At 34.3% G+C, this 25286-nt stretch overlaps 1 protein-coding gene across 17 annotated transcripts in view; it reads right to left on the minus strand.

The window, feature by feature from the left end:
* The window catches only part of si:ch211-244o22.2, a 48351-nt gene extending 23749 nt beyond the window's left edge, over positions 1 to 24602 (minus strand). For 2 of the 17 annotated variants that reach the window (XM_073950567.1, XM_073950560.1), the window contains exons 1-6: positions 24546 to 24602; positions 23804 to 23885; positions 23198 to 23366; positions 22662 to 22785; positions 2814 to 2994; positions 1388 to 1518 (exon numbers count right to left, since the gene is read on the minus strand). In XM_073950567.1, the coding sequence (XP_073806668.1) occupies positions 1388 to 1518; positions 2814 to 2970 (288 nt within the window). In that variant the 5' untranslated portion in view covers positions 2971 to 2994; positions 22662 to 22785; positions 23198 to 23366; positions 23804 to 23885; positions 24546 to 24602. 17 annotated transcript variants of the gene reach the window in all.
* Positions 24603 to 25286: the final 684 nt, after the last annotated feature.

The raw sequence follows: 25286 nt of genomic DNA on the forward strand, positions 1-25286 counted from the left end.
TTTATTATGGAGAATAAAGTCTATTTTCTGATATTCAAAACCTCCTGTCGGATAATTTCTAAATGATGAGAAGTCGAATTTACGACATTTTCTATCCTGAATAAACAAATCTACTTTGCGCACTTCCAAATGACAAGGACATGGCAATTAACACTATAAAACCAACATTAACAGTGCTGTTTGTACCACTGCATAAACAAATGCTAAGAAACTCCCCAGGAACTAAAATGATTACAGCTGTTATTTCTGTCTGACTCTTACAAGGTGTTTAGAGACTGTAGGACAAGAGAAAAGAGCTGATGCTGCAAAGCATACCAAGAAAGCAAAAGCTATAAACTCATTTTAAGAGGCCTACAATACACAATTTGAAATGTAGATAATTGAGTTTAAGGTTTTTTTTGTGATCAACTTTTTTTTGTTTTCAGAGATGAACTAAATATGTATATGATTATATAATTGAGGCATTTTGAGCTGGACGATTTTGGAAAAAACGGACATTGCAATATTTTCCATTTACAGCGATTAATAATGCGATATAAATGCAATTTACCAGATGACTTGAATATCTTAAAATTAATTCATAACTTAGACCAATTTAGATGATTCTGGGAACATATCTGCAAAATATTATTAAATATAATAAAAATGTAAATATAATTTAAAAAAAAATTACAAGCAATGCTAAATGCTAAAAATGTAAATATAATTAAAAAAAATTACAAGCAATGCTAAATTCAACAGATGTAAAATTTATGATTTTCTGGAGAGTCAAACTATATTTAGCAACACAAATTAAATAACCACTGTATAATAATAATAAGAATAATATTAATAATAATAACAACAAAATTGTATCACTTTCAAAAAAATAATTGTATAAATCTACAGTTACAATCTATAAATGTTTAATTTGCAGTGCCCAAATGGCTTAAAATAGCCTAAAATGCTTACACAGTTTCATGCCTTAATAAAACATATGCAAATAATAAACTTTCATTCTAAGGTTAAAAGTTGAAATGACTCCAATGTTGTTAACTATGTCTGGTCAATTATAATCCCAACTACATTGCAGATCCTGCGATGTGACTATTTTGGACGCCCACCTTGTGTTATCGATGATGAAACGATATATTGTGCAACCCTAATCCGTTATATGATGTTAAAGCCTATGCATCCAATCAAATCTGTTTTACTTTCTCACAAACATCCGAGAGTTGGTAATATGACTTACTCTTCTTATTGATTACAAAATTCACGAGAAGACAATTTTTATTAAATGTGTTTTGTTTTACATTTATTTAACATGTCTGTGTTTAGTCACTATTTGATGTATAATGTAAAACACTGATCCTGAAGCAAAAGCAGCTGTGCTACCCTATGGATTTACCTGTGGTGTTCGGGGAGGTGTTTTTGCAGCTTGTCTGGCTCTGAAGCAGATGAGCGAGTTCGTTTCTGGAGATCCCCGGAGCCCAATCGTAGATCTCCTCCTAGCCTTCAGCTGAGCCACTCTGGACTTATCTGAGGAGATAAAACAGTAGATGAACAAGGCTTTGTTAAATTAATTTAATGTGCTTCACTGACAAAAAAAGCAAACCGTTAAAATTATGCAGAATAACAAAGTGCAAAGAAAATGCAATTATACAGCAATAATAAAATGCCACGACTAAATGAAAACCTTAATATTTACACTGTAAAAACTCTATATTAGGGCTGCACAATTTATCATTTAAGAATCGTGAATGTGATCAATAGCAATAGTTACATACATCGCAGGATGTGTAATGTTGAGTTTGGGATTTAATTCTTCAGTTGCATGTGTTTTTGCGGCCTGTGACTGTATAATGATTTTAAAAGCACCCAGACATAAGAAATTGTAACTTTAATGATTAAATTTATCGAATTAATTAACTTTATTATTTGATTACTGTACTTGAATACTGTTAGACTTCAAAAACAAAAAACATTGTTCATTTCAATTGTATATTTTTTCTTTATGTATTCATAGACTGTTTATTTGATACTATGCAGATGCACTCCCATTGCAGAATCATCCCAAATCAGGTGGATTTGTATTCATATCACAGAATAACAAAATATTGCAATGTTATATGTTTCCAATATAATGCAGCCCAACTCTATATGCCATTTTAATTTAGCTCAGAGAAAGAGAATTGTAATTTTATTGCCATTTCAGCTTATATGGCTATGTCATAGCTAAAAAACAAAACAAAACAAAAAAACAGATCAACTTTAGCACATTTTATAAATACCACTTTTCTATAATTATAAAAATATTCTAACAATTAAAAGTCATCTACAGCAATAAATAATAAACAAGGTAAAATACATAAATATAATAATAATGATAATATATATAATACAAATCTAAAACTGTTTTGTAGGGTTTCCTTTTGATAAAATCTGTACAATTTTAGAAGGATTTACATTTTAAAAATATTTAATTTATAGTTTCTCCAGATAAAAATTATTGTCTGATTACATAAGAAATAGGGCTTTCCACAAGAATATGTTTAACAGTTTCGCTTCAGTTGCAGTATAGACATTTTGGGTTTTTTGCTCCTTAGAGTAAATGTTCATGTGCGAGGCTTGTGTCCAACGCGCCATCTTCTGTACACAAACTCATCATGTCTTGAGTTTAAAAAAATTTATAGGATTTTCTTCCTATTTCTGGCTGAATTTCAAGTTTTTTTTTCCGAGCACTGATCCCATTCTGTTTGCCATTTGTTTAGAATATAGCCTTTTTTGATATAGTTCATGAGGCAAGACATCATATCTACTTTAATGTTGCTAACCTTTACTTTTAGAGGACGGCAAGAAACTGTCTGTTGATATGCCAAACTGTAAAGGGGTGAGTTTGGAGAAATCCACATCCGCAGCTTCAGTGTTCTGCTGAGAGGGAGACAAGTCTGCAAGTGCTGGTCTGCTGTCCATGGCTTCAGTAACATTCATGCTCGACTCCAGTGCATATGAAATCTGAATAAAACAAATAGATTGAGCATGATACACTGCAGAAAAACCACAAGATATTACAATCCTGCAAAGTAGAGTTTTACTGTAACACGTTATGTACATCTGCTAACATCAGGCCAGCGATGTGTACCACATGCAAGTAAGAAATCTTAGTTTATTAGTTTACAAAGCAGAGTAGCGAATAATAACTAACGGGTTTACAAAGCAGTATAAGGGATAGCATAACTACAACTCTGCGCTATGTTTCATTTAACGAGTGAAAAATAAACGTTTGCTTGTATTGTGCTAAAATGTTCAAACTTCGCTCCTTACCGCACGTTAAAACGGCGCAAATATCCTTCCGCCTTGAAGGAACCAGACAACACCTTGGTAACTTAAAATAAACGACTTATTTTTACAGTTGTTAACCTTGAAGCCATTTACAGCTATATTTTACAGCATTTTAAGTGTGTTTTGTTTATATATTTCTAGGACGCGAGATAGCACTACAAGTTCTAACGCATCTGCCAGTCCATCTGGCAAATATCCTTGGACATATGAATCAGCCAATGAGGTTTAAGAAAAGGCGTCACGTGCTTCAAAACGGCCAATCACATTTAAGTTTACGGAAACTGTCACGTACGTGTACTTCAATGGAGATGTTATAAAGTGCAACAAGGAGCCCTTGAAATAATGGAAACATAACCTCTTCAAATAATCCTTTATCCTTCGTTAATTGGTTTAATAGAGACATTAATCATCTTTTAAAACTTTTCAGAACATTCTATCATAAGAACAGTTCATGTCTATCAACAATTTCCCTGTCTAGAGAAATTAATTTAGTTATTAAATTTATCCCTGTTTAAATTTTTCTACTTGTTAAAAATCATATTTGCTATAATTATCTGTCTATTGTAAACCTAAAATTGCATATAGAAGTAGTTAACTGATAAAAAATATATAATAACAAACATTCGTAAAATATTTTAGATACAAAATGTAGGTAGGCCTACTCCTAAAGACAATTTTTTCTGGAACTCTATTATAGTTAATATTGCTCGCAAAAGAGGCTGGCTAACTAACTCCCTTCAAATAATCTATTAACTATAAAATTAAAGAAACTCATTTTAAAATACTACATACAATTTAGGCCTACCTAGTAAAATCTTTATCATCAAAGAACATTGAAATGGAGGACATCTGTAAAGCAGATAAAGACAGCCTTTGTCATTTATTTTTGGAATGCAATGTTGTAAACAGTTTCTGGAAGGATCTAGCAAAATATACTTATAAAATGACAAAACTTTTTATTTTACATTAAAATATATTATTCTTATTATGAAAACAAATCCAACGAAAGTCTTGAATATATTGTTGTTTCACATACACAAACAGAAATTTGCTACAATCTCCCACATTAACTATTTTTTTATCCATTTTGATTTGATCTGAGATATGTATCAATTACTTAAATAGTTTTTTTGATTCCCCTGTTAATTCTTAAAATCATTGGATGTAGAAATGCTGCTGTACATTATGCTTTGTGGATGGATTTTATTTTTTACTATTATTATATTAGTTTTTTATGTTCACTTTTTATATTGTGTTGTTGTATGTTTGTTTCTGAAGGTTTGTGCAATAATAATAATAATAATAATAATAATAATAATAATAATAATAATAAAAAACAATAAACATGAAAAAATGTTTATGCATTGAAAAAAATTTTATATAATTTTTCCAGATGAAGTATAGAGTAAGATAAGAAAAAGGTTATCACCACGGTTGAATGATTACTTTAGAAATTGGAAACATTGCTTTTGCAACAGGTTTTCTAAAATGTTTTGTTTATATCTGCAAATGTCTCATTATTCCAATACACTAATATACAGTTAAGTCAGTTAATTTTTCCCCAATTTCTGGAGAGAAGATTTTTTTCGGCATATTTCTAAACATAACAGTTTTAATAACTCATCTCTAATAACTGATTTATTTTATCTTTGCCATGATGACAGTAAATTATATTTCACTAGCTATTTGTCAAGACACTTTTCAAGTGACTTTTAAAGGCTAAACTGGGTTAATTAGGTTAACCAGGCAGGGTAATTAGGCAAGTTATTGTATAACTATAGTTTGTTCAGTAGACTATCGAAAAAAATTGCTTAATGGGGCTAATAATATTGACCTTAAAATGGTTTTTAAAAAATTCAAAACTTCTTTTATTCAAGCCAAAGTAAAACAAATAAGACTTTCTCCTGTATAAAAAAAACATGACATACTGTGAAAAATTCCTTTTTTTAAATTTTAAAAGGAAAAAAAAATTCAAACGTTTAATAATTTTGATTTCAACTATATTTCTATAGCATAAAAATCTGAACATGAGGCAAAGTAATTTTTAAAGTTATTATTTTTGTATTGCTCAGTAATTCAGAAAATACACCAGAGAGAGCGAGAAAGATTAATTTTTTTAATATATATTTTCTATACTTAATTATGCTAATTTTGTATGAACAAATCTATCAGCAAATCCTTTAGAATATAAATATATAATAAATCTACCAACACAAAGGTACCTGTAATAGGGCTGCACATTATATCATATGAGCATCGTTATTACAATGTGTATATCTGCAATAGTCACATCGCTGGATGATATTTATGAAATATTAAAATATAAGGATATTATTTGTAGGCGAATGTATATCGCAGCAAAACAAAATATCGCAATGTAATATTTTTCCAATATTGTGCAGTCCTAACCTGAACACTTAAAAAAACTCAAAACAAATTGAGTGTGACAAAAAGTGACAAAATAATAATATAGTAATAAACAGCATAACTTAATTGTATATTGTGGATGTTTTCCTTACATTAGACAAGAAATAACACTTTATGAAAAGCCAAATGTTGGAAAATCTCCAAAATGCATAATAAACAGTCTTTCTGGCTGTAGTGTCTTATTATGGAAGGCAACAATTTTCTCTGCATACTGCCTTATTGTAGCAGTCAAAGAGTAGAGAGTAGACATCTCTCTTTTCTGCTTTCATTAAAAACTCAATGGGTTTTCTGCTGGCACATTGCACGCTGGTGGCACATCGCACATTGGTTTGGCTGGTGTGCTTCAGCCCCTGCTGGTAGATGCCATAATTACATCAGTATGCAGGCCAAAACATGTTTACCCATTGATCCACATTCAAAAGTAACCAGATGTCCTGAAAATATTTCATTTACGGCAAGCATCATTCTTGCAATATAACAGCAAATTAGTACTGTTCGGCATGATTTTGCGGAGCAGTTGTTTTCAGTTGTTTTTAGATGCCATGGATGGACCTTCAATTATGATCCGTGTGCAAGCAACCATCCAAAAAGTCTTTTAAAAGTTATAATTATTCCCCCCTTTTATGAAAGCATAGTGTTGGGTTTATTATCAGTATTTATTGACACATTTAAGGAAATTTTATATTATTAATTTTAAACTAATTTGCATATTTCTCAGTGTTTAATCAGATTTATATATTTTTCAGACGAATTTAAATCGTGTTTTTTGGTAACTGTTTAAAAAAATATTAATTGTTTAAAATCAGTTTAATTTTTTTTACACCTTTTAAACTATATTTGTTTTTCTAATTTACTTTTTTGTGATGAAATTTTTATTGAAAAGCTGAAAATAATCTTGCATACATAGTTACAGACAAAAATACCAACCAACAGCATTTTCTATTTTTTGCCCACCCCACCCACCCCACCGCTGGCGAAAATAATAATTAACAAAAAAGAAAATCAGAGCAAAAAACAAAAAGAGAAAGTAAATAAAATAAAATACAAATAATATATAAAATTAAATAAAAAAGGGGTAGAATGCCTAAATTAAGAAATACGTAAATAAATAAATTAACCCCTGCATTTTAATTCTTAAGAACACTTTTATATACATTGGACTTTTACACATAGGGTAAATAAAATACAAAGAAAAAAAATCACTATAGCATATCTTATATTTTAGTTATTGGACATATTCATGAAGTAATAGTTTTTGTAGAAGCGCCATGCATCCTTGCCACAGACAGTTTCATACTTGTAATGTCCAAGAACATTCAATGTTTCCGGTCCCGGGAGTGTGGAGACTGCCAACGTAAAGCTAACATTTTTTTAGCTGCTGTTAAAGCAGAAAATTATCCTTTTTTTCTGAAATAAAAGTCAAAGGATGAACCATCATTTAAAAGCAAAAGCTTAGGGCAACATGTATGATTCCAGTATGTCCTTTAGGGTCAGTAACACATTATGCCAAAAGTGAATTACTTCAAGGCAATCCCAAAACATGTTTGTATGTACCTATGACATCCCCTAAGCAGAAATTACAATTGGGAGATGATGTTAGTTTCATTAAGTGACATTTGCTCGGAGTGAGGTCAATTCTATATGAATCATTTTGTAATGAATTAGCTGATGATAGGATTATTTGAGGTAAGTTTAAAGTTAGTCCATAGTCTCAACATAGATCATCAGTATTTGTAGAAGAGTTTGTGTCACATATCTTTATGCCAAATGTTTATAATTGGTAGTTGTTTGTATGAATAAATAATAGATAAAAAGCAGATACTAGACCTTTCGTATTTACTTGTAATGTCAAAGTACTGTGAATTCTAATGGTGGGAATATTTATTCCTCACGGTCTCAGATCTCAGACGTAAATAAAAGGAAAAAGACGTCTCTGGAAGACTACATTGTGCCTTCAGATTACTAAAGGAGCTCATGCCATCTTGTTTTTCTAATTTACTTATTATTGTTTGAATATTTAATTTTAATTACATCCCTAATATATGTAAGATGTAAATATATGTGAGACATATTCATTCATTTTCTTGTCAGCTTAGTCCCTTTATTAATCCGGGGTCGCCAAAGCGGAATGAACCGGCAACTTATCCAGCAAGTTTTTTCTTTTTTTTTTTTTTTTTTTACGCAGCAGATGCCCTTCCAGCCACAAACCCATTTCTGGGTGTAACACACACACACGCACACGCACACGCACACGCACACGCACAGGGCAATTTATTCTACCCAATTCACCTGTACCGCATGTCTTTGGACTGTGGGGGCACCCGGAGGAAATCCACGCGAAGGCAGGGAGAACATACAAACTCCAAACAGACGGCAACTGAGCCGAGGTTCGAACCAGCGACCCAGCGACCTTCTTACAATGAGGCAACAGCACTACCTACTGCGCCACTGCCTCGCCATGTGAGATATATTAATGGGGTAAAATTAGAAGACCACTAGGAAAACATATTTAGAAAATCACATCACAATCAATTTAAAACATGAAGTTAAAATATTAGTATTCTGTTCCCTAAAATTATAACTTTCATTCATTTATACATTTTCCTTCGGCTTAGTCCCTTATTTAACAAGGGTCACCACAGCGGAATAGACTATAATTTCATTATGCTCTATTTCATTTATTCATTTTTTTTCCAGCTTAGTTTCTTATTTATCAGGGGTCACCACAAGGGAACGAATCACCAACTATTCATACGTTTTACTCGGTGGATGCTCTTCCAGCTGCCAACCAGTACTGAGAAAAACACTTACACTCACATTCATACTGATACACTATGGCTAATTTTGCTTATCCAATTCAGCTAGCTCATGTCTTTGGACTGTGGGGGAAACTGAGGACTCCTCTAATGGCTTTTAACTCAACAGTATAGTGAGTGGCTTTATTTTAGTCTACTGTCAAATTACTGTCATTTGATTAGGCTATATCTAAATTTTGGTCACAGTCATCTATTATTTACTCCAGAGAAAATAGATTTAAATGCAATATTAAGTTTAGCTTAATGCTGAATTAAAAATATGTATGCCATATAATCTAGTAGTGTTTCTTTGCTTTGGCTTTTTCGGGGTTAAAATTTTTTCCCAAGAAATACTGGGAGATCTCTTAATACTGCTTTTCTATGATTTAGCCAATTATATTTTCAAGGTCAGGAAAGAAGGCAGACACAAAAGTCTTCACAGCAACATGGACACCTCTAAATGGCATTAAAAGTGTCACATGCTGTATTTATAAAGTATAATTTACCTAAAAATATAATTTTTGTCTTCATGTAATGATATATACGCAGTCACAGAATCACATATAATAACCACAACCTTTTTGTTTACTACAGAGGGGACGCACATGTGCACGCCAATGATGCCTACTTTAGTGAACAGAACCAGCATAGGCTGTGAATAACAGGTAATAAAGTTGCAAATAACGTTCAGTTTGTTGCACAGAGTGATCGTTTGAGAGCCGCGCGGGAAGTATGCCAAATGTCAAAGTTTCCCAGTGAAATAAGGGTCTAATAATATTGTCAATGACAAATGACAAGCATCTGTCTCAAACAAAATAATTCAACCTCAGAATTATGAATAGTTGTATTCTGATCTCATCACATTACCGTGAATTAACAAACAGGACATATATAAAGTCTGTTCAAGTCAACCAATCCAAGTCTATAAAAAATTTAGCATTTTAACCAACAGTAGACCCACACATATAGGCCTAATATTATTACTGTTGTTTTACCATATCTTTGAGAAATAACAATAATAAAAGCTTACTAATATTAACCTTTATTTTACATTTACAGAATCATGAGAAAATTGTAATCATGATATCAAAAAAAAAAATTATAAAAATTGCGATTCTCATTTTAGCCAAAACCGTGCAGCCCTACATCGAACTGTTGCATAAACGCAATATCACACTCATAGCAGTGCAATATGGCTGAATATTTTTACTCGTGGGATACTAAGTGTGTACTTACACTATGCTATGCGAGCCGTGCACAGGCCCTTTCCCGGTTCATTTGAGAAGTGTGAGTGCTCTGAATCGGGCTAAGGCACGGTTCACTTGGCCGGCCATGGCATGGTTGGAAGAGTTGTGCCATAGTGCGGTTCACTTGGGCTCATGCACCGTACGCTTGTAGTGTGAGTGAGTATCCACAGTAGTAATTTTTGTTTTGTCATTAATGTATCTATTTATTTATGTATATACTGTTAAAAGTCCTTTATTATCACCATAGATATATACATTAGATGTCTCCTGGCCTATTGTTGTCTATTGGACGTAATGCGTCAATAGCGCCGCCATCTTGCTACAGGGGAGCGCTCCTTTGAAAAGGAATGCGGGACCAAGGTACAGTGGCGGACTGTGGCCATCCAAAGCCAGAGATATACACATATACACATATATCTATGATCGGGAGTTTTCCTGGATGTTATTATGTAATTTTTTTTTTCTAATTACGAAAATTATAATTTTACATCACTTTTCTACATTGATGGATCAGTGACCGCACTGGCATTTCTGGCAAAAAGCTTGTGTTTGAGTGTACAGAAATGTACTATTCACCCTCCCTGTTAAATTAAATCTAATCCGTGTCCTGAAACACACTTTCTCTCCTGCTTTCACTTCTCATACTGACGGAGGGAGTGATTCGTTTGTGAATGAATTCCCCGAACGATTCTTTCACTAACGTTAGACAATAATACAAGTTTCTAGCAGCGCAGCTTCTCGTTGTCATATTTCTTTTGCATTGCTTGCTAATTTTATTCAACAAAACTTTGCCGTATGGTGAATGCAGTAAGTGACTGTTATCATCAATAACGTTACCTGATTAGCACAAAAGTTCAGAACATACAAAAACAGAAAAAAAACTTATTATTACCTATGGAATGTTCTGCCTTTGTGCTTTTTGTTTTTTTGTTACTACACCCGTAGACAGCGCTAAAGTCCCGCATTTTCACGTAATAACACTGTTTTGACTAGTGCGGTTGAAGGACATTTGTCCTGAGAGAACTGTACCAATGTGGCGGTACTATTGACGCATGCTCAGGGTCCCTATGCGATATCTAGTGTATATATCTATGTATTATCACTACTAATGACTGGGTTTGAAAAATAACATCAACAGTTGAGAAAGCATGCGATTGGGTTACCATGGCGATACTTGTTGTGTTTACTTCAGATGCTACCAAGCTGCGCCTGGGGAAAGACACTAAAGTTTCATTGTGATTTTGTTTCTCCTGATAATTCAGGCACTTTAATCTGCCTACGAGTTCCGCGGCCGAGACCCGTAACAAGAGCAAAACACGCCATGCTTGTTCAATAAAAGCAAACTGTCGTAGATTATTTAAGACGCAAACCCCTCACTGCACGACAGTTCCACCTTCAGCAAACCTCCTAATTCCTGCAGCACGAGGACTTTGATTGATGATTGTTTATGAGCGTCAAAAGTGGCTGATCTTTTTGGGAAATATTTGACTGTGTGTCACTGCATCCCAAACGATCAAAACAATATAATCAAGAAATCTTAACTGTGCTAAGCGCTTATTAAACTGAACAGCACATCATTGATGACGTAAGCATGAAGGGGGAAAACTCAAGAGATACCAGGCTCAGTTGTATAAACTGTTGTATAAACACAATATCACACTCGTAGCAGTGCGTTATGGCTGAATATCATCACTGGTTGGACACTAAGGCCCTCGGCCTGTGGCCTTGTGTTAACGCACGGCCCTCACCAGTGCTGATATACAGCCATATCACACTGCTACTCATCTAATATTGTTCATATAGACAATATTAATTTAAAGAGAGATCTGTGATGATGGGTCGAGCTCATTTCGAGTACTGTATACAAACTATTAATTGACTGAATTTACAGAAAAAATGCTATACTGTGATATATATTGTTATGTTACAACTAAAATCGTGATATAAGATTTCTGTTATATCGCCCAGCCTTAATATGGACACATGATTGATAGCAATGATGCCAATTCATATGATGTGATCTGCATATTTCAGCAGCTGCCGGAGGCTCTTACCAGATGTGGAGCATTTAGTGATCGCGGAGCAGAAAACCCCCCCGAGGGTCTGTCAGGACTCACGGATATGAGCTCTGACAGGTGGATGGACTGACATTCTGGTGTGATTGTGTCGAATGGAGAGCTGAAAGCCACAAACAGGGTCCAGGTGTTTCAGGACATGGAGGAGGCAGCTTCAGGCAAAACCACTGTCAGTTTAAACGCTTTCTAGAGAACTGACATTTCCTAACGAGGAGCTATTACAGACATAAATATAAAATTAATAAGAGCTTTTTTTTGTTTCATATTCATTTGACCTTTTTTTGACTTAACAGCACCATTGTTTGCTGTGCATCCCCGACGTCATTATCTTTGCCATGAAAAATCAAAGCTAATTCTTTGCTGCTAAAAATAAGTGGCATAAACAAATACAGGCAAAGGTCAAAGGAGACTTTAAAGTGAATAGCAGAGATGAAACAGATTTAGGAATAGGTAAACAAAATAAAGAGGCCTCTTATGGTCGTTGAAATTCATTAATATCCTTATATTTCAAAGTTTATTTCTGAATGTAATTTATATAAAGGAATGGTAAAAAGTGGGCTGAGCTATACTTGTATATCTTTGTCCATATCATTGCAGAAACAAGCCTTCTTTGAAGTACTTTTGGGAAACTGTTATGGTTCATATTTGGTTCGTGGTCCATGGTTTCACAAGACATTTTTTAAGCAAACAGATTAAGTGTAATATTTGGATTTCTTTTGTACTGCAAGACTAGAGAGTCACTTATAATGATTTTTTATTGTAATGTTTTTGTTAATTAAAATTGTTACTTTTATTTTTTAATATTTATTACATTTTTCTTCTGCAGAAAGTTATTTTTTTTCAGTTTGTCTGGAATAAATATAATAATTTTGAAAAAGTTTGATATTATTAGCCCCATTAAGAAACTATTTTTCTCAATTGGCTACAGAACAAACCTCTTTTATCCAATGACTTTTAACAATACACAATATTATTTTGACATTTTACCATATTTTACAAAGATATGGAATTTAGCTTTAAGTGCATTTTCAAGAGCTTAACCAGTATAGCTTAAGCAAGTCGAGTAATTAAATAGGTTGTCATGGCAAAGACATAAGTAATTTGTTATTTAAAATGAGTTATTATAGCAATGGTGTTTTGTTTTGTTAACGTGTTGAACATTTTCTCATCGTTAAAACAGCACTTGGGAAATATATAAAAAATACAAAGTATTGTATTCACAGTACAGCTAATCATTTTGTCTGCAACTGCATGTACAAATAAACATGAACGTAAATAGATTCATTTAATTAAACTGCACTAATCAGCATGAAATGACTTCTACAAATGAGTATATCAAAAATAAAACCATGATTACTTTCAGATAGATATACTGAATGGTTTTTATTTATTTAACCTGAATTTAGACATGAAACTGAATAAAAAAAAATTAAATTATAGAACTTCAGTAAAAATCAAAATAAAAATCATTTTCAAATGAACAAATCTAGAGGATTTATTTGTATTTATATATTTTACACAGACAAATAGATATTTGTGACCAGTCACATTTGTTTTAAACTGACATTCATTCATACATAATCCATTCATGAAAGCTGAACAAATAAGCTTTCTATTGATGTATGTGTTGTTAGGATAGGGCAAATTTTAATTAGGGCTATTTGAATAACTGGAAAATCCCGCAAAAAATCTATACTGAAAAAAAAAAAATTGCCTTCGAAATGAAGTAGCAATGCACATTACTAATAAAAAAAGTAATTTTGATATATTTGCTGTACACTGTAAAACATTTTGGGTTACGCAAAATCAATCGATGTTGCCCCAACACAAACAAGTTAAAACTTATTAAGGTAAAACGTTTTTCAAATACAAGTGGATGAAACATAAATTGTCCCAATAATCACTTCAAGAATTGTGTTTCAGCTAACTTTAAATAAGTAGTTTGAACAAGCAGCAGGAATATTTACAACGTAAAAATGCTGGGTTCCACACAATTGATTGTGTTGAGGCAACTTGAAGGAATTAAGTTAACTTATTCATTTTTAAAAGTTTGAGTGGATTAAACATAAAGCAAAAATACAAAAAGCAAAGAAATTTAATTTAATTTAGGAAATTTAAAAAACATGGCACATGATCTTTTTTCCCAGTAATGTATTTTTGGATAAGTTAATTTCAATTACCAAAAATATACCTCCACAAAATGGACCCTTTTCATAAAACTGTTTTGACGTGTTTAATGTTCATCATGTTCTTAAATCCTTGAAAGTTCATTCATTCGATCATTCATTCATTCATTCATTTATTTTCTTGTCGGCTTAGTCCCTTTTTTAATCCTAAGTCGCCACAACGGAATGAACCGCCAACTTATCCAGCAAGTTTTTACGCAGCGGATAACCTCGAAAGTTTTTTACATTTATTTATTTTTGTTAAATGTATGATCATTGAAATGCATTCATGAATGTATTGTATCATCTTTGTGTCACATTTCGAAAAATGATTTACCGCTTATGTGAGGTGTTTCTAATGCAGCGTCTATGGGGCTGAGAGTAAATATGATTTTATTCTTTCCCCCGGCTGCGGTTATCAGTCTCACACAATTTTTTCCTTTTTCTGAAAGTCCTGATAACACCATTGTGGAGTTTTTCTTTTATTATTTCAGCAAATAGAGTTGTAAAAAGTTATCTGTTGTACTCTCCAATTCTAAGTATGCCTACTGCTACTGAGGAAAACGGAAATGTGAAAAGGGTCCATAATATTTGTGGTCCAGGGTCACATTTAAAGGTTCAAGAAACACTCGAGTACTTTTTCTTGTTGTTGAGATTTTAACAGATTTGTGTGTGTTGAGCATCAGTTAAGACAAAGTTAGCACCTGTTAGCTGAAATTGTGGGGGAAACTGGATAATTTGGAGCTTCTGTCAGCTAACTTCAGCTTCTGTGTTTAAAATGATTTTTGAGGCAGATCAAAATCGGCGACGTATTGCAGAACTGCAAGTGCAAAGATGACGCGTCGGTTTCTCATAATTTTTCATTAGTTTTCTTATCCTATGAGAAGAGCCGGCTTCTTAATTATTCATGACTGCACGTGCATTCCGAAGGCAAGGCAGACCTGCCTGTGACAAGCTGTGAGATCCTACGTTGATGATTGGGTGAGACCGCATCCACGGACCCACGGCACACAGCATTTAGCTGTTCATGAAGGGTCGTATGTGTTTGTTTCCATTATCCAGGGGGTTTGTTGCATGTTTTCCCTGCGATGCTGTCAGGGTCGATACAGCAAAGCTGTGTGTGTACAGCAAGCATTTTTGTCAAGAGAGCAGTATGAGAATTGGAGAATGGTGGATGTTGTCTTTTATCAGAAGTTCGATCACATTTAGACACATCGCCGTGCTGCTGTGTTTGCCTAAATTTTCTAGATTACCAGCAAGGCTAATGGTTGAAATAGACAGGGCAAGAGACCCGCTGCACTGAGTCTGCATTCAGACCCGGTAATCGAAGGAAAAGCCCTTGTTTATAGTGTTTATATGAACACGATTATCTTTATAATGATATAAAAAATTGTGGTTGTGTGAATGAAATTACTACAAATGTAGCAGGACATTAAATTACTGTTTATTTCTTTGCATTTTAACTTCATAACTATCAAATCAGGGGTCTCCTCACTGTTTGTGTCTCATTTTGTGAGCCGACTGACAACAGCTTGCTCCTCTCTTTCTCCCCTGCTCTGCTGGCCATGCCCACTCCTGCCCTTTGCTCGCGGAGCTCCACGCCCATTATCATGCATCTTTTGAAAAAATTCTGAGGTAGACCTAAACCGAAAGTGGGGGGTGTCATGGCCCTTTAAATATTAAAATCAAATTGCACTTTTGAAAATTAAAATATGAATGCTTTGACTTTTAAAATTTAAAATAATATAAAGTAAGAGAAAAGTATCCAATTAAATGATACTCGATTGCTGTATTTTTCTTATTTTCCTTGTACTCTGCACTGTCAGTTGGGGTTTGTTGTCCTCCAACTCTACAGTATCTGACAGCCAAGCTGATATAATGACAGCTTGCCATTTAAAACGCAAACTTCCAAAGCGCATCTTATTGACACGACTTGTCTAAGAGTTACTGATGTGACAGAAGGCGGTGCAGGAAGGCTTGACACACATCATGCGAAATTAGAGAATTGATTTAGCATCGACTTTCACCATAAGCGTCGCTGATATCTACTAATTTGGCTCCAGTGACAGCTATGGCTGACTCACCGTCTCTTTGACGCATTCTTGCCGCGCAGCCCAATTCTGTCAAATATTGTTGAAAACTTGTATGTTTTTTTTTCCTCCCCACATCGATTCTTTGATGTCTGTGCATTAATCTGGGCTGCAGAACGACTCTTTGATTTCTTATTAGCAGTTTGCCTCTAACTTTAGCACACACGCGCAGCTACATTTTGTCTTGTTAGCAGGGTTTTTAAAGCTAAGCAGATAATCACATTATTTCCCCTTTCTGTTATTTAGACACTTCATAATTATAGTCTTCCACCAAACAGTAGATTTGCATTTGCTATCTGTTTATGTGCAAGAGAATGACACCGTTTAGAAGTTGCAGAGTGCAAGATCAAAAGCTCCTTTAAACGAAACTGATCAGTCATAATTTATTCCTTAAGATATTCCGGCAGGCAGTGCAAACAGCCTCAATCTCGAAGGAAATAAATCGTGTGATCTTGAAAAAAACCCTCGCTCTGTTTGACTGGAGGTGTTCTTTATGAGAGACAGGATGGATGTCTGAAGAAAGTGTCTGGTGTCTTTGAATGCGCATGTTTGCTGCCTACGATTGACTGCCACCTTGCCTTACTTTGACAGATTTAAGTAAGCTAATTGACTAGTGTACATTAAGCAGTTTTGCAGGTAGGCAGACATGGGAGGTTTGGATGTGCGGTAACACTTTATTTTGATGGTCTATTTGAGTATTAGTCGACTCTCTGCTGATACTGCTCCTTCAACAGACATTTAACTGACTATAAGAAACTTTGCAAGTACATGTCAACACACTAACTCCAACCTAACAGTCTACTTATGATCTAATGAGAATTAGTTGGCATGTAGATGCAATGCAACTTAAATTCAACAAACGCACCATCAAAATAAAGTATGACTATATGTGGTTTTAAATCGTAGCAAATTCAATGTCAAAGTTTATTTTTTTTTTTAAGTGATTAGAATGTACTGCTTGTGTGCACTGCAAGCTTTTGGACACAAGGATGAATGTAAATGTGCCTACAATATGAGGAAATTTTGCAGCAATGAGTAATCTAGCAGGAGAAGCAACTGCCAGATGAAAAATCACGGTCTATCAAATGATGGCAGGAGATGTGCTGTAACACATGGCCAAAAAACAAAAACAAGAAAATACAGAATGACAAAAGACTCCTCTATGAGTCATTGCCTTGACATTAAAACAGTGAAACACCTTCAGAAAACACACCAGACAAACCATTTCTTCTGATAATATAAAAGGATTGAACAGTATTTTGCGATTTTTGTTGAAAATTAAAAGCTTTTCTTCTTTAAAATCTCATTTGTTGGTCACAAATATATATATATATATATATATATATATATATATATATATATATATATATATATATATATAGAGAGAGAGAGAGAGAGAGAGAGAGAGAGAGAGAGATAGATAGATAGATAGATAGATAGATAGATAGATAGATAGATAGATAGATAGATAGATAGATAGATAGATAGATAGATAGATAGATAGATAGATAGATAGATAGATAGACGGAAAGACAGACATGGATGGATGGATGGATGTGTGTGTGTATATATATATATATATATATATATATATATATATATATATATATATATATATATATATATATATATATATCCATCCATCCATCCATATACACACACACACACACCCGACAAAAAGTCTTATTATTCTACTATTTAGTCTACACTTCACTTCCTAATCTGCAATTGCCTCTCTGGATATACCACTAACTGTACTAAAAAAACAAACAAAAAATTACTAATACTTTCCAGACTTTACAGACCTGAAACTTGCCTACAGCACTTATTCATTGTTGCTCTTATAGTTGTGTAAATTGCTTCCTTGTCCTCATTTGTAAGTCGCTTTGGATAAAAGCGTCTGCTAAATGACTAAATGTAAATGTCTATTTAATCATTTGATATAAGTAGTGGATTATATGAAAGGCAAATACCCCTAGATTACGCTTATTTTACTAAAATAAAATATGATCATGCCTTGATTTTTAATTATTTCATTAGGGCAGTAAGGTCTGACTTTGCTTAGTTCACTAAACAGAAATAATGTACAGTATAGAATATAAAGTCATGCTGCAGTTGAAAAAGAATTAATATTGTGTATGAAAATCTACCTTCTGCCACTTTTCTAAACAATCAACTAGAAGTTATAATTTGTTGCTCTTACAACTTCATCAATGACAGGACTTTTATCAGGTAGTGTACAAACATATCTTTAAGAAAGCTGGCTGCCTCCATTATTTGTTTTTCCCATGGATCAGCTTTGTTTGAAATTTTTTCTTTTACTACAGAATTTTACAAGCACAAGCTCTAGTGTGACCGCAGCTTAAGTCGCTTTGGAGAAAAATGTCTGCTAAATGACTAAATATAAATGTAATTTCCATGACTTTTCCAAAACCTTGTGGGTTTTTCTGTTTTTCCAAAACTTTTCCAGGCCTGGAAAATGCCATGTCAAAATTCCATGACTTTTCCAGGTTTTCCATGACCGTATGAACCCAGAAAGAAAATGGTCAGAAATACTATATTTTATGTTATAATAAGCCTACTTGAATTTAATTCATAACTCCCTTAAGGCCAAAAAGTAATATTTGCACCTCACTTCACCTAAAATGTATTCATTCTTTTTGTTTATTTTGTAGATAACTGACCAACAAAAATACATAAAAATAAAGATACAAATTATATCAAAAGAAATTTGTTACAAAGGAACATTTTCCCAACAAAATTAGGCTATATGAAGTGCTCAAAAATTGTTTTAATGTTGCTATTTTGGGTTTTTCATCTATTGTTTTTTTTTTTCAGACTTATCAGGTAGCAATCCAAATTAATTCAAAATTTTACTCTGCGAGTCGTTCTTTTAAAGAGATTGTTCCGGTTGTTGTAGCTGCTAAATCATACTAACAGGAACACAAATGAACCGAATCAGATGTGTGTTCAAACTGAAGTGTCAGAAAACATGCAATAGGCTTATAAGGAGCAAATTCTACACAGTTTTGCAACCTTAAAGGGCTCCACAGGCTATTGAATTAAATGGTCTATTTTTGCACAAACGTGCGAGCAGTTAAGTTACTTTTCCACATGCAATATTATCTATTGTAGATAAACCATTAATGATGATACTACTGTTTACAAACTACATTGGCACCGCCAGTATTTTGGAGCCATATTATCACTAGTAAACCGTGCAACCCTAGTAAAACATATGCTGGACAAGTTGTTAGTTCATTCCACTATGGCGACCCCTGATTAATAAAGGAACTAAGCCAAAAAGAATGTTATGCTCATCATTTTTTTGCTTCATTCTGCAAACTAGTACTGATGACTTCCGAATTGAAAATCAAAATGTTGTCATTCAGAGCCCTTTTTTTTTTTGTTTTTACCCTCATTTCATCTAGGAATTTGCAAACACGAGTGCTGGTTAAAGCTGACAGCATTTTCATTTCTGAATGGACCATTTCTTTATAATTAATGCCACTTTGTGCATATCCTATGAAGCTTGTTCTTTGATTAATAAATGAACGGAGCACGAACAGAAAAGAATCCAGTATGCATTCTTCATGCCAGCAGGGCACTGCAGAAATAAAGTCTCGACATTCAGGAAGCCTTGAAGTCAGTATAAAGAGCGAATATGTGAATACGCTCTCGCACCCATTCCGAGTGATGAAAAAATAAGTTAATATATTTCTTCATCTGAATGTACACTATGCAAATGTTTCAAGCTCAAATAAAATCCATGCTGTGATAGACTTATTAGATGCACAAATGAAGTCTGTTGGTCTCGCCTCTGCTATGCACGCACACATACACAAAAAGAGAGCCAGAATGCAAGTTAATGCAATTATTTTTATGGAAAGTGTTCAAAAAAAAAAAAAGTCTAGCAAGCAGTGTTATTTTTAAAGCGCCACGCATCTCGCCTGCAAAAGCCTTTGCAAGCTGTGACAGTCCTTGAAAACAGAAGACATTTTGAAGGTGGATTAATGCTGTATCTGCTGCATCAACCAACAGTCATGGTAAATAAAAGTAGCGCAGGTGAATCTGAAGCTGGCAAGACAGCTTAAGCTGGAGTAGTTTGTACCACATAAAAAAAGCTGCAAACGTTAATACCAATCATCATCATTTTTAGCTAGCCCCATCAATAGAAAGCTGTAATGTCAGTCCTATAAAACAACCCTGGCAGCCGACGGATGCTACTGTACCGCACGCGCTCTGAATGAGGAACAGTGAGAGAGTGTGCATTCAGGAAACAGGCCTGGAGGAAATTTCAGTGCTCTGTTCCCTATGGAGCGATGCATGTCTGCAGAGAGCTTGGCACAGGTTTGGTGTGAGGTCAGTCTGTCCGAGCCAGAAGTGTTTGGCTGAACTTTCTGCAGACACACACCATGGAAATCTATCAAATGATTCAAGGTAGCAGAGCCAGAACAGTCCAGGGAGCTTGTTAGATGACTTTACAGGGTCACTCGGTGAACATTCTTTCCTTTTATTATACATTTTTGGGGACAGCAGTTTGACTGAAAAAAAACGGTCCTATAAAAATGATCAGTCGAAACAGAGTTGAAGACCTACTGAATTATTAGCCCTCTGTATATTTTTTCCCCAATTTTGTTTAATGGAAAGAAGATTTATAAACATAATAGTTTTAATAAGTAATTTATAATAACTAATTTCTTAGTTATCTTTGCCATGATTGTACATAATATTTTGCTAGATTTTTTTTTTTTTACGAAGCGGATGCCCTTCCCGCCGCAACCCATCTCTGGAAAACATCCACACACACATTCACACACATACACTACGGACAATTTAGCCTACCCAATTCACCTATACCACATGTCTTTGGACTGTGGGGGAAACCGGAGCACCCAGAGGAAACCCACGCGAACGCAGAGAGAACATGCAAACTCCACACAGAAACGCCAACTGAGCCGAGGCTCGAACCAGCAACCCAGTGACCTTTTTGCTGTGAGGCGACAGCACTACCTACTGCGCCACTGCTTCGCCCCATTTCAAGTTCATTTATTTATAAAGCATATTTAAAAGCAGCCACAAGACTGACCAAAGTGCTGTACATAAGACAGAGTATACAGAGACAGATTATACAAACATAAAAATAAACCAAGACAAACAACTGCATAATCTAAAAAAATGAAGCAATAGAAAAGACTGTTAAAATAATATTAAAAGCCAAGCTAAGTTTAGGAGGGATTTAAAAATAGATAGTGATGGAGTTTTGTTTTTTACGAACGTACGAATTTTAATCTCATGAGGCAGTGTTCTATAACCACGGACCCACCAAAAAAAACCTCTGTCCTCTCTTCTTTTAGAACAATTGAGAAATTTAAAGGCTTGTAGGTTAATTAGACAAGTTAATTAGACAAATCATTGTATAATGATAGTTTGTTATTTAGACAATATAATATATATACTGTATATTAAACGTAAAAATTAAAAACTGCTTTTATTTTATCTGAAATAAAACAAATACGACTCTCTCCAAAAGAAAACATATTTTAGGAAATACTTTTTTTGCTCTGTTAAACATAATTTGGGATATATATATATATATATATATATATATATATATATATATATATATATATATATATATATATATATATAAACAAATTCACAGGAGGGCTAATAATTTTGACGTCAACTGCATATTTAATCACAACTGCTGGATTAATCCAATCAAAAATATGGCAAAACCATTACCCTTTTAAAACAAATGTTCTAATTAAATTTACAAATGTAATTTTTTTCCTGTGAGAGTAAAGATGAACTTTCAGCATCATTCATTCTTAAAGGTCTAGTCCTAAAGGCTGATTTATACTTCTCTGTGGCCAGAGCCTACCGGTGAAGCCTACCGCGGTCGTCATCGACGCTGACGCGCACCTCTCAAAAAATTTAACTACACGTCCCAACCACACGTAGTGCAAGCTCTGTGATTGGTTGGCTTGGTAGCGCTGACGAGCGTGGGCGGAGGTGTGAGCTGCGCGAGCCCGTTGGAGCGAGTGTTTACAAGTCCCGTGAAGTAGCTCTATATGGAAATTGCTGTTTTGTGTTTACCTTATGAGTAAAGTTGTTGTATATCCGCCGATTCCCACCTCAAAATGAGCGAGTTTGAACTTCTTGTACATTAAGGTAGTACGTTCGGAAAAAACAAAACAACAGCGAAGAAACTCGACATAGAGGAACATAAACACCTACTGCCAGCTAGCGTTTCAGAAGTGTTATTGCAGAGCAACACAAACAGCACGTATGCTGAACGACTACACGAATTGCATGCACCATGGGTCATGTCGATGCAGTAGTATAATCAATCGCATCTAATCAGCCAATCACTGTACTCAAATAGCCTCCACAGTCACAAGAACTCAATCCAATAGAGCAGCTTGGGGATGTGGTGGATCGGGAGATTTGCATTATGAATGTGCAGTCGACAAATCGAAAGCAATGGTGTGAGGCTATCATGCCAATATGGACCTCTGAGGAATATTTCCATTACCTTGTTGAATCTATGCCATGAAGGATTAAAGCAGTTCTGAAGGCAAAAGGTGGTCCAAACCCAGTACTACATATGCTGGAAAAGATGCCGGTTGATTCCACTGTGGTGACCCCTAATGAAGGGACTAAGCCAAAGGAAATAAATGAACGAATGAATGAATGAAAATTTCTTATCAATGTTGAAGAGTTATAGTATTTTTGTAAAACTTTCTTTCCACTTTTTCAGTTATTATTTGGTTAAAAGTAAATATCAAATATTATTAATATTATTCTAAACACTACTGAAAACACCATACATCTAACAGTAACACTTCTCTAATGGTGAACAGACAGTCAACGAAATTGAAACCAGATATTTTCCAACTATTTGACCATTTCCAGATATCCAGACCATATATGCAATATTTATTTTTTCCACAGAATAAATGGACTGAACAGGGTTACATAAGTAATGGTAATTTTTCACCACTCCCAATCCATTTATGCTCATGTATTAAAAGTTTGGAAAGTCAGTAATTGTGTTTAACACAGGATTACCTCCAGGTCTCTCTCCTCTGCTAGTCGGCTCTGACTGGTGACCTATAATGCTTCAGAGATGCTTCCAGAAGTAGAAACCCAGCTGTGTAGACACTGATGATGCACTCAATCTAGACTGCTGATCCACACACAGCTGTGTCTGCGGTGCGGCACGTGGCTGCTCCGTAACCTGTGCATGTGAGGGTTTGTTTAGATGCACAACATGAAGGGGGAAAATATAGATGCTGAGCCGTAGAGACTATGCAAGTGGTGATGAGGTTAGCATTGAGGTAAGCAAATCCACAGCTGCGACTACAATAAATATTTAGAGGGAAAAGTCCTCAAAATGGATAGACATTGACAAATTGTCTCCAAAAAAAAATTAATAATAAATTTGCGCTCTTCTGTTTTACAGTGCTCTGTATGTTATAATACACAAAACTGTTTAAAAGTGATATTTTGTTTTTGTCTAAATGTCATTGTCAAAATGGTGACCAATCAGGTAGTCAGGAATGACAGTTTACAGAATGTAAATGCCAGCACAAAATATTAGTTTATTGTGAAAGAGCATAGGGTACGATGGAGCCTACTGATGTTTTTAAAGCTGATATAGCATTAAAATCTTACCTTTGTCCGTGTTCAAGTGCTTCAATCAGGCATGCAGTGCATCTACCAGCTTGGAAAATTTCGTTTGAATGTGCTTCACAGGCTAACATCATATTCAAAACAAGTATGTTACTCACTTCAGCCTTTTTTGAGAATTGTTTCATTATATTTCCACTGTCTTTGCTAGATTTATCCTTCAGAAATGCATATATTGGTCTGGATTTTAGTCTGATTTATACGTTTTCTGTGAAAAGTCTGTAGGCTATGTTGTAATTTTTATTTGGCTGGAATCAGAACTATATCATGTAATTGATGAGTTTATCAACGGAGTATACTAAATTACAACACAAATATACAGTAATAGTTCATAAATGAAGTCTAAAAATGATTAATAGTTGTCATGTTTTGGCCTGTACTAATCGGTCAGACCAGGAAAAAAAACACTAAAGACTAAGCAAAACAAATCAAGCAGAATAGACTATTGAAGTTCGTTTGTCAAAATATTTAACCTGTTACAGTTTAATAAGTCTTTCTCTAGGTGATTTAGCAGCTTCCACACGTTTAACACAGCACAAAACACATATTATAACCGTCACGATGTGTAAATCATGATGACGTAAGTGAGAAAAAAACGCTACATTGAACGGTATGTGTGTGTGTGTGTGTGTGTGTGTGTGTGTGTGTGTGTGTGTGTGTGTGTGTGTGTGTGTGTGTGCATTAAAAAAAAAAAAAACCGGTGTGTGTGTATGGCGTGACATATCACCTGTGTTTCCTCAGTTTAATCATTGTGGGAAGTGACGTAGCCTACAATTCCAGAGATGCAGTTCCGTCTGATGACAGGGCATTTTGTATCGCTTGGACATCTCTGCTCTTTCAATTTTAATCGATCTGCAAATCCAGCTCAAAATGTGCCTTGTTTATCAATATAGAGTCAATCTATGGTCATATATACTTGCAAAATAAAAGAAAGTTTTGCAAACAAAAAGTATTGAGCAAAAACAAATAAATGCACATCTCCAAAAATCACAAAGCAAAAATAAATTGAGAAAAAAAAATTTTTTTTTTTTTTATTTAGATTTTTTATTCATTTATTGATTTTATTTTCTGCTTAGTCCCTTTATTAATTTGGGGTCGCCACAGAGGAATGAACCACCAACTTATCCAGCATATGTTTTACTTCCAGCCACAACCCATCACTGGGAAACATCCACACACACACTCATACACTACAGTCGTTGGAAGTTTCCAACACAATTCTGTTATGTTGTCCCAAAACAAAATGCTAACTTAATGGTTTACAAATGTAAATAGACTGAACATAAAACAAATAAGTTGGCTAAAGAAATTACAAGAATTGTGTTGTTTCAGTTCATTTTAAACAGGTAGTTTGAACAAGCAGCAGTAATCTTTTTTGTGTGCACTTCCACAACAAACTGCATTCACACACTTCCCAAAACCTGGGTTCTTTGGGAAGAAGATAAACCACACTTTTTTAATAATACTG

The sequence above is a fragment of the Danio rerio genome, chromosome 5 (assembly GCF_049306965.1).
Source record: "Danio rerio strain Tuebingen ecotype United States chromosome 5, GRCz12tu, whole genome shotgun sequence".
In the NCBI taxonomy this organism is placed as follows: Eukaryota; Metazoa; Chordata; class Actinopteri; order Cypriniformes; family Danionidae; genus Danio; species Danio rerio.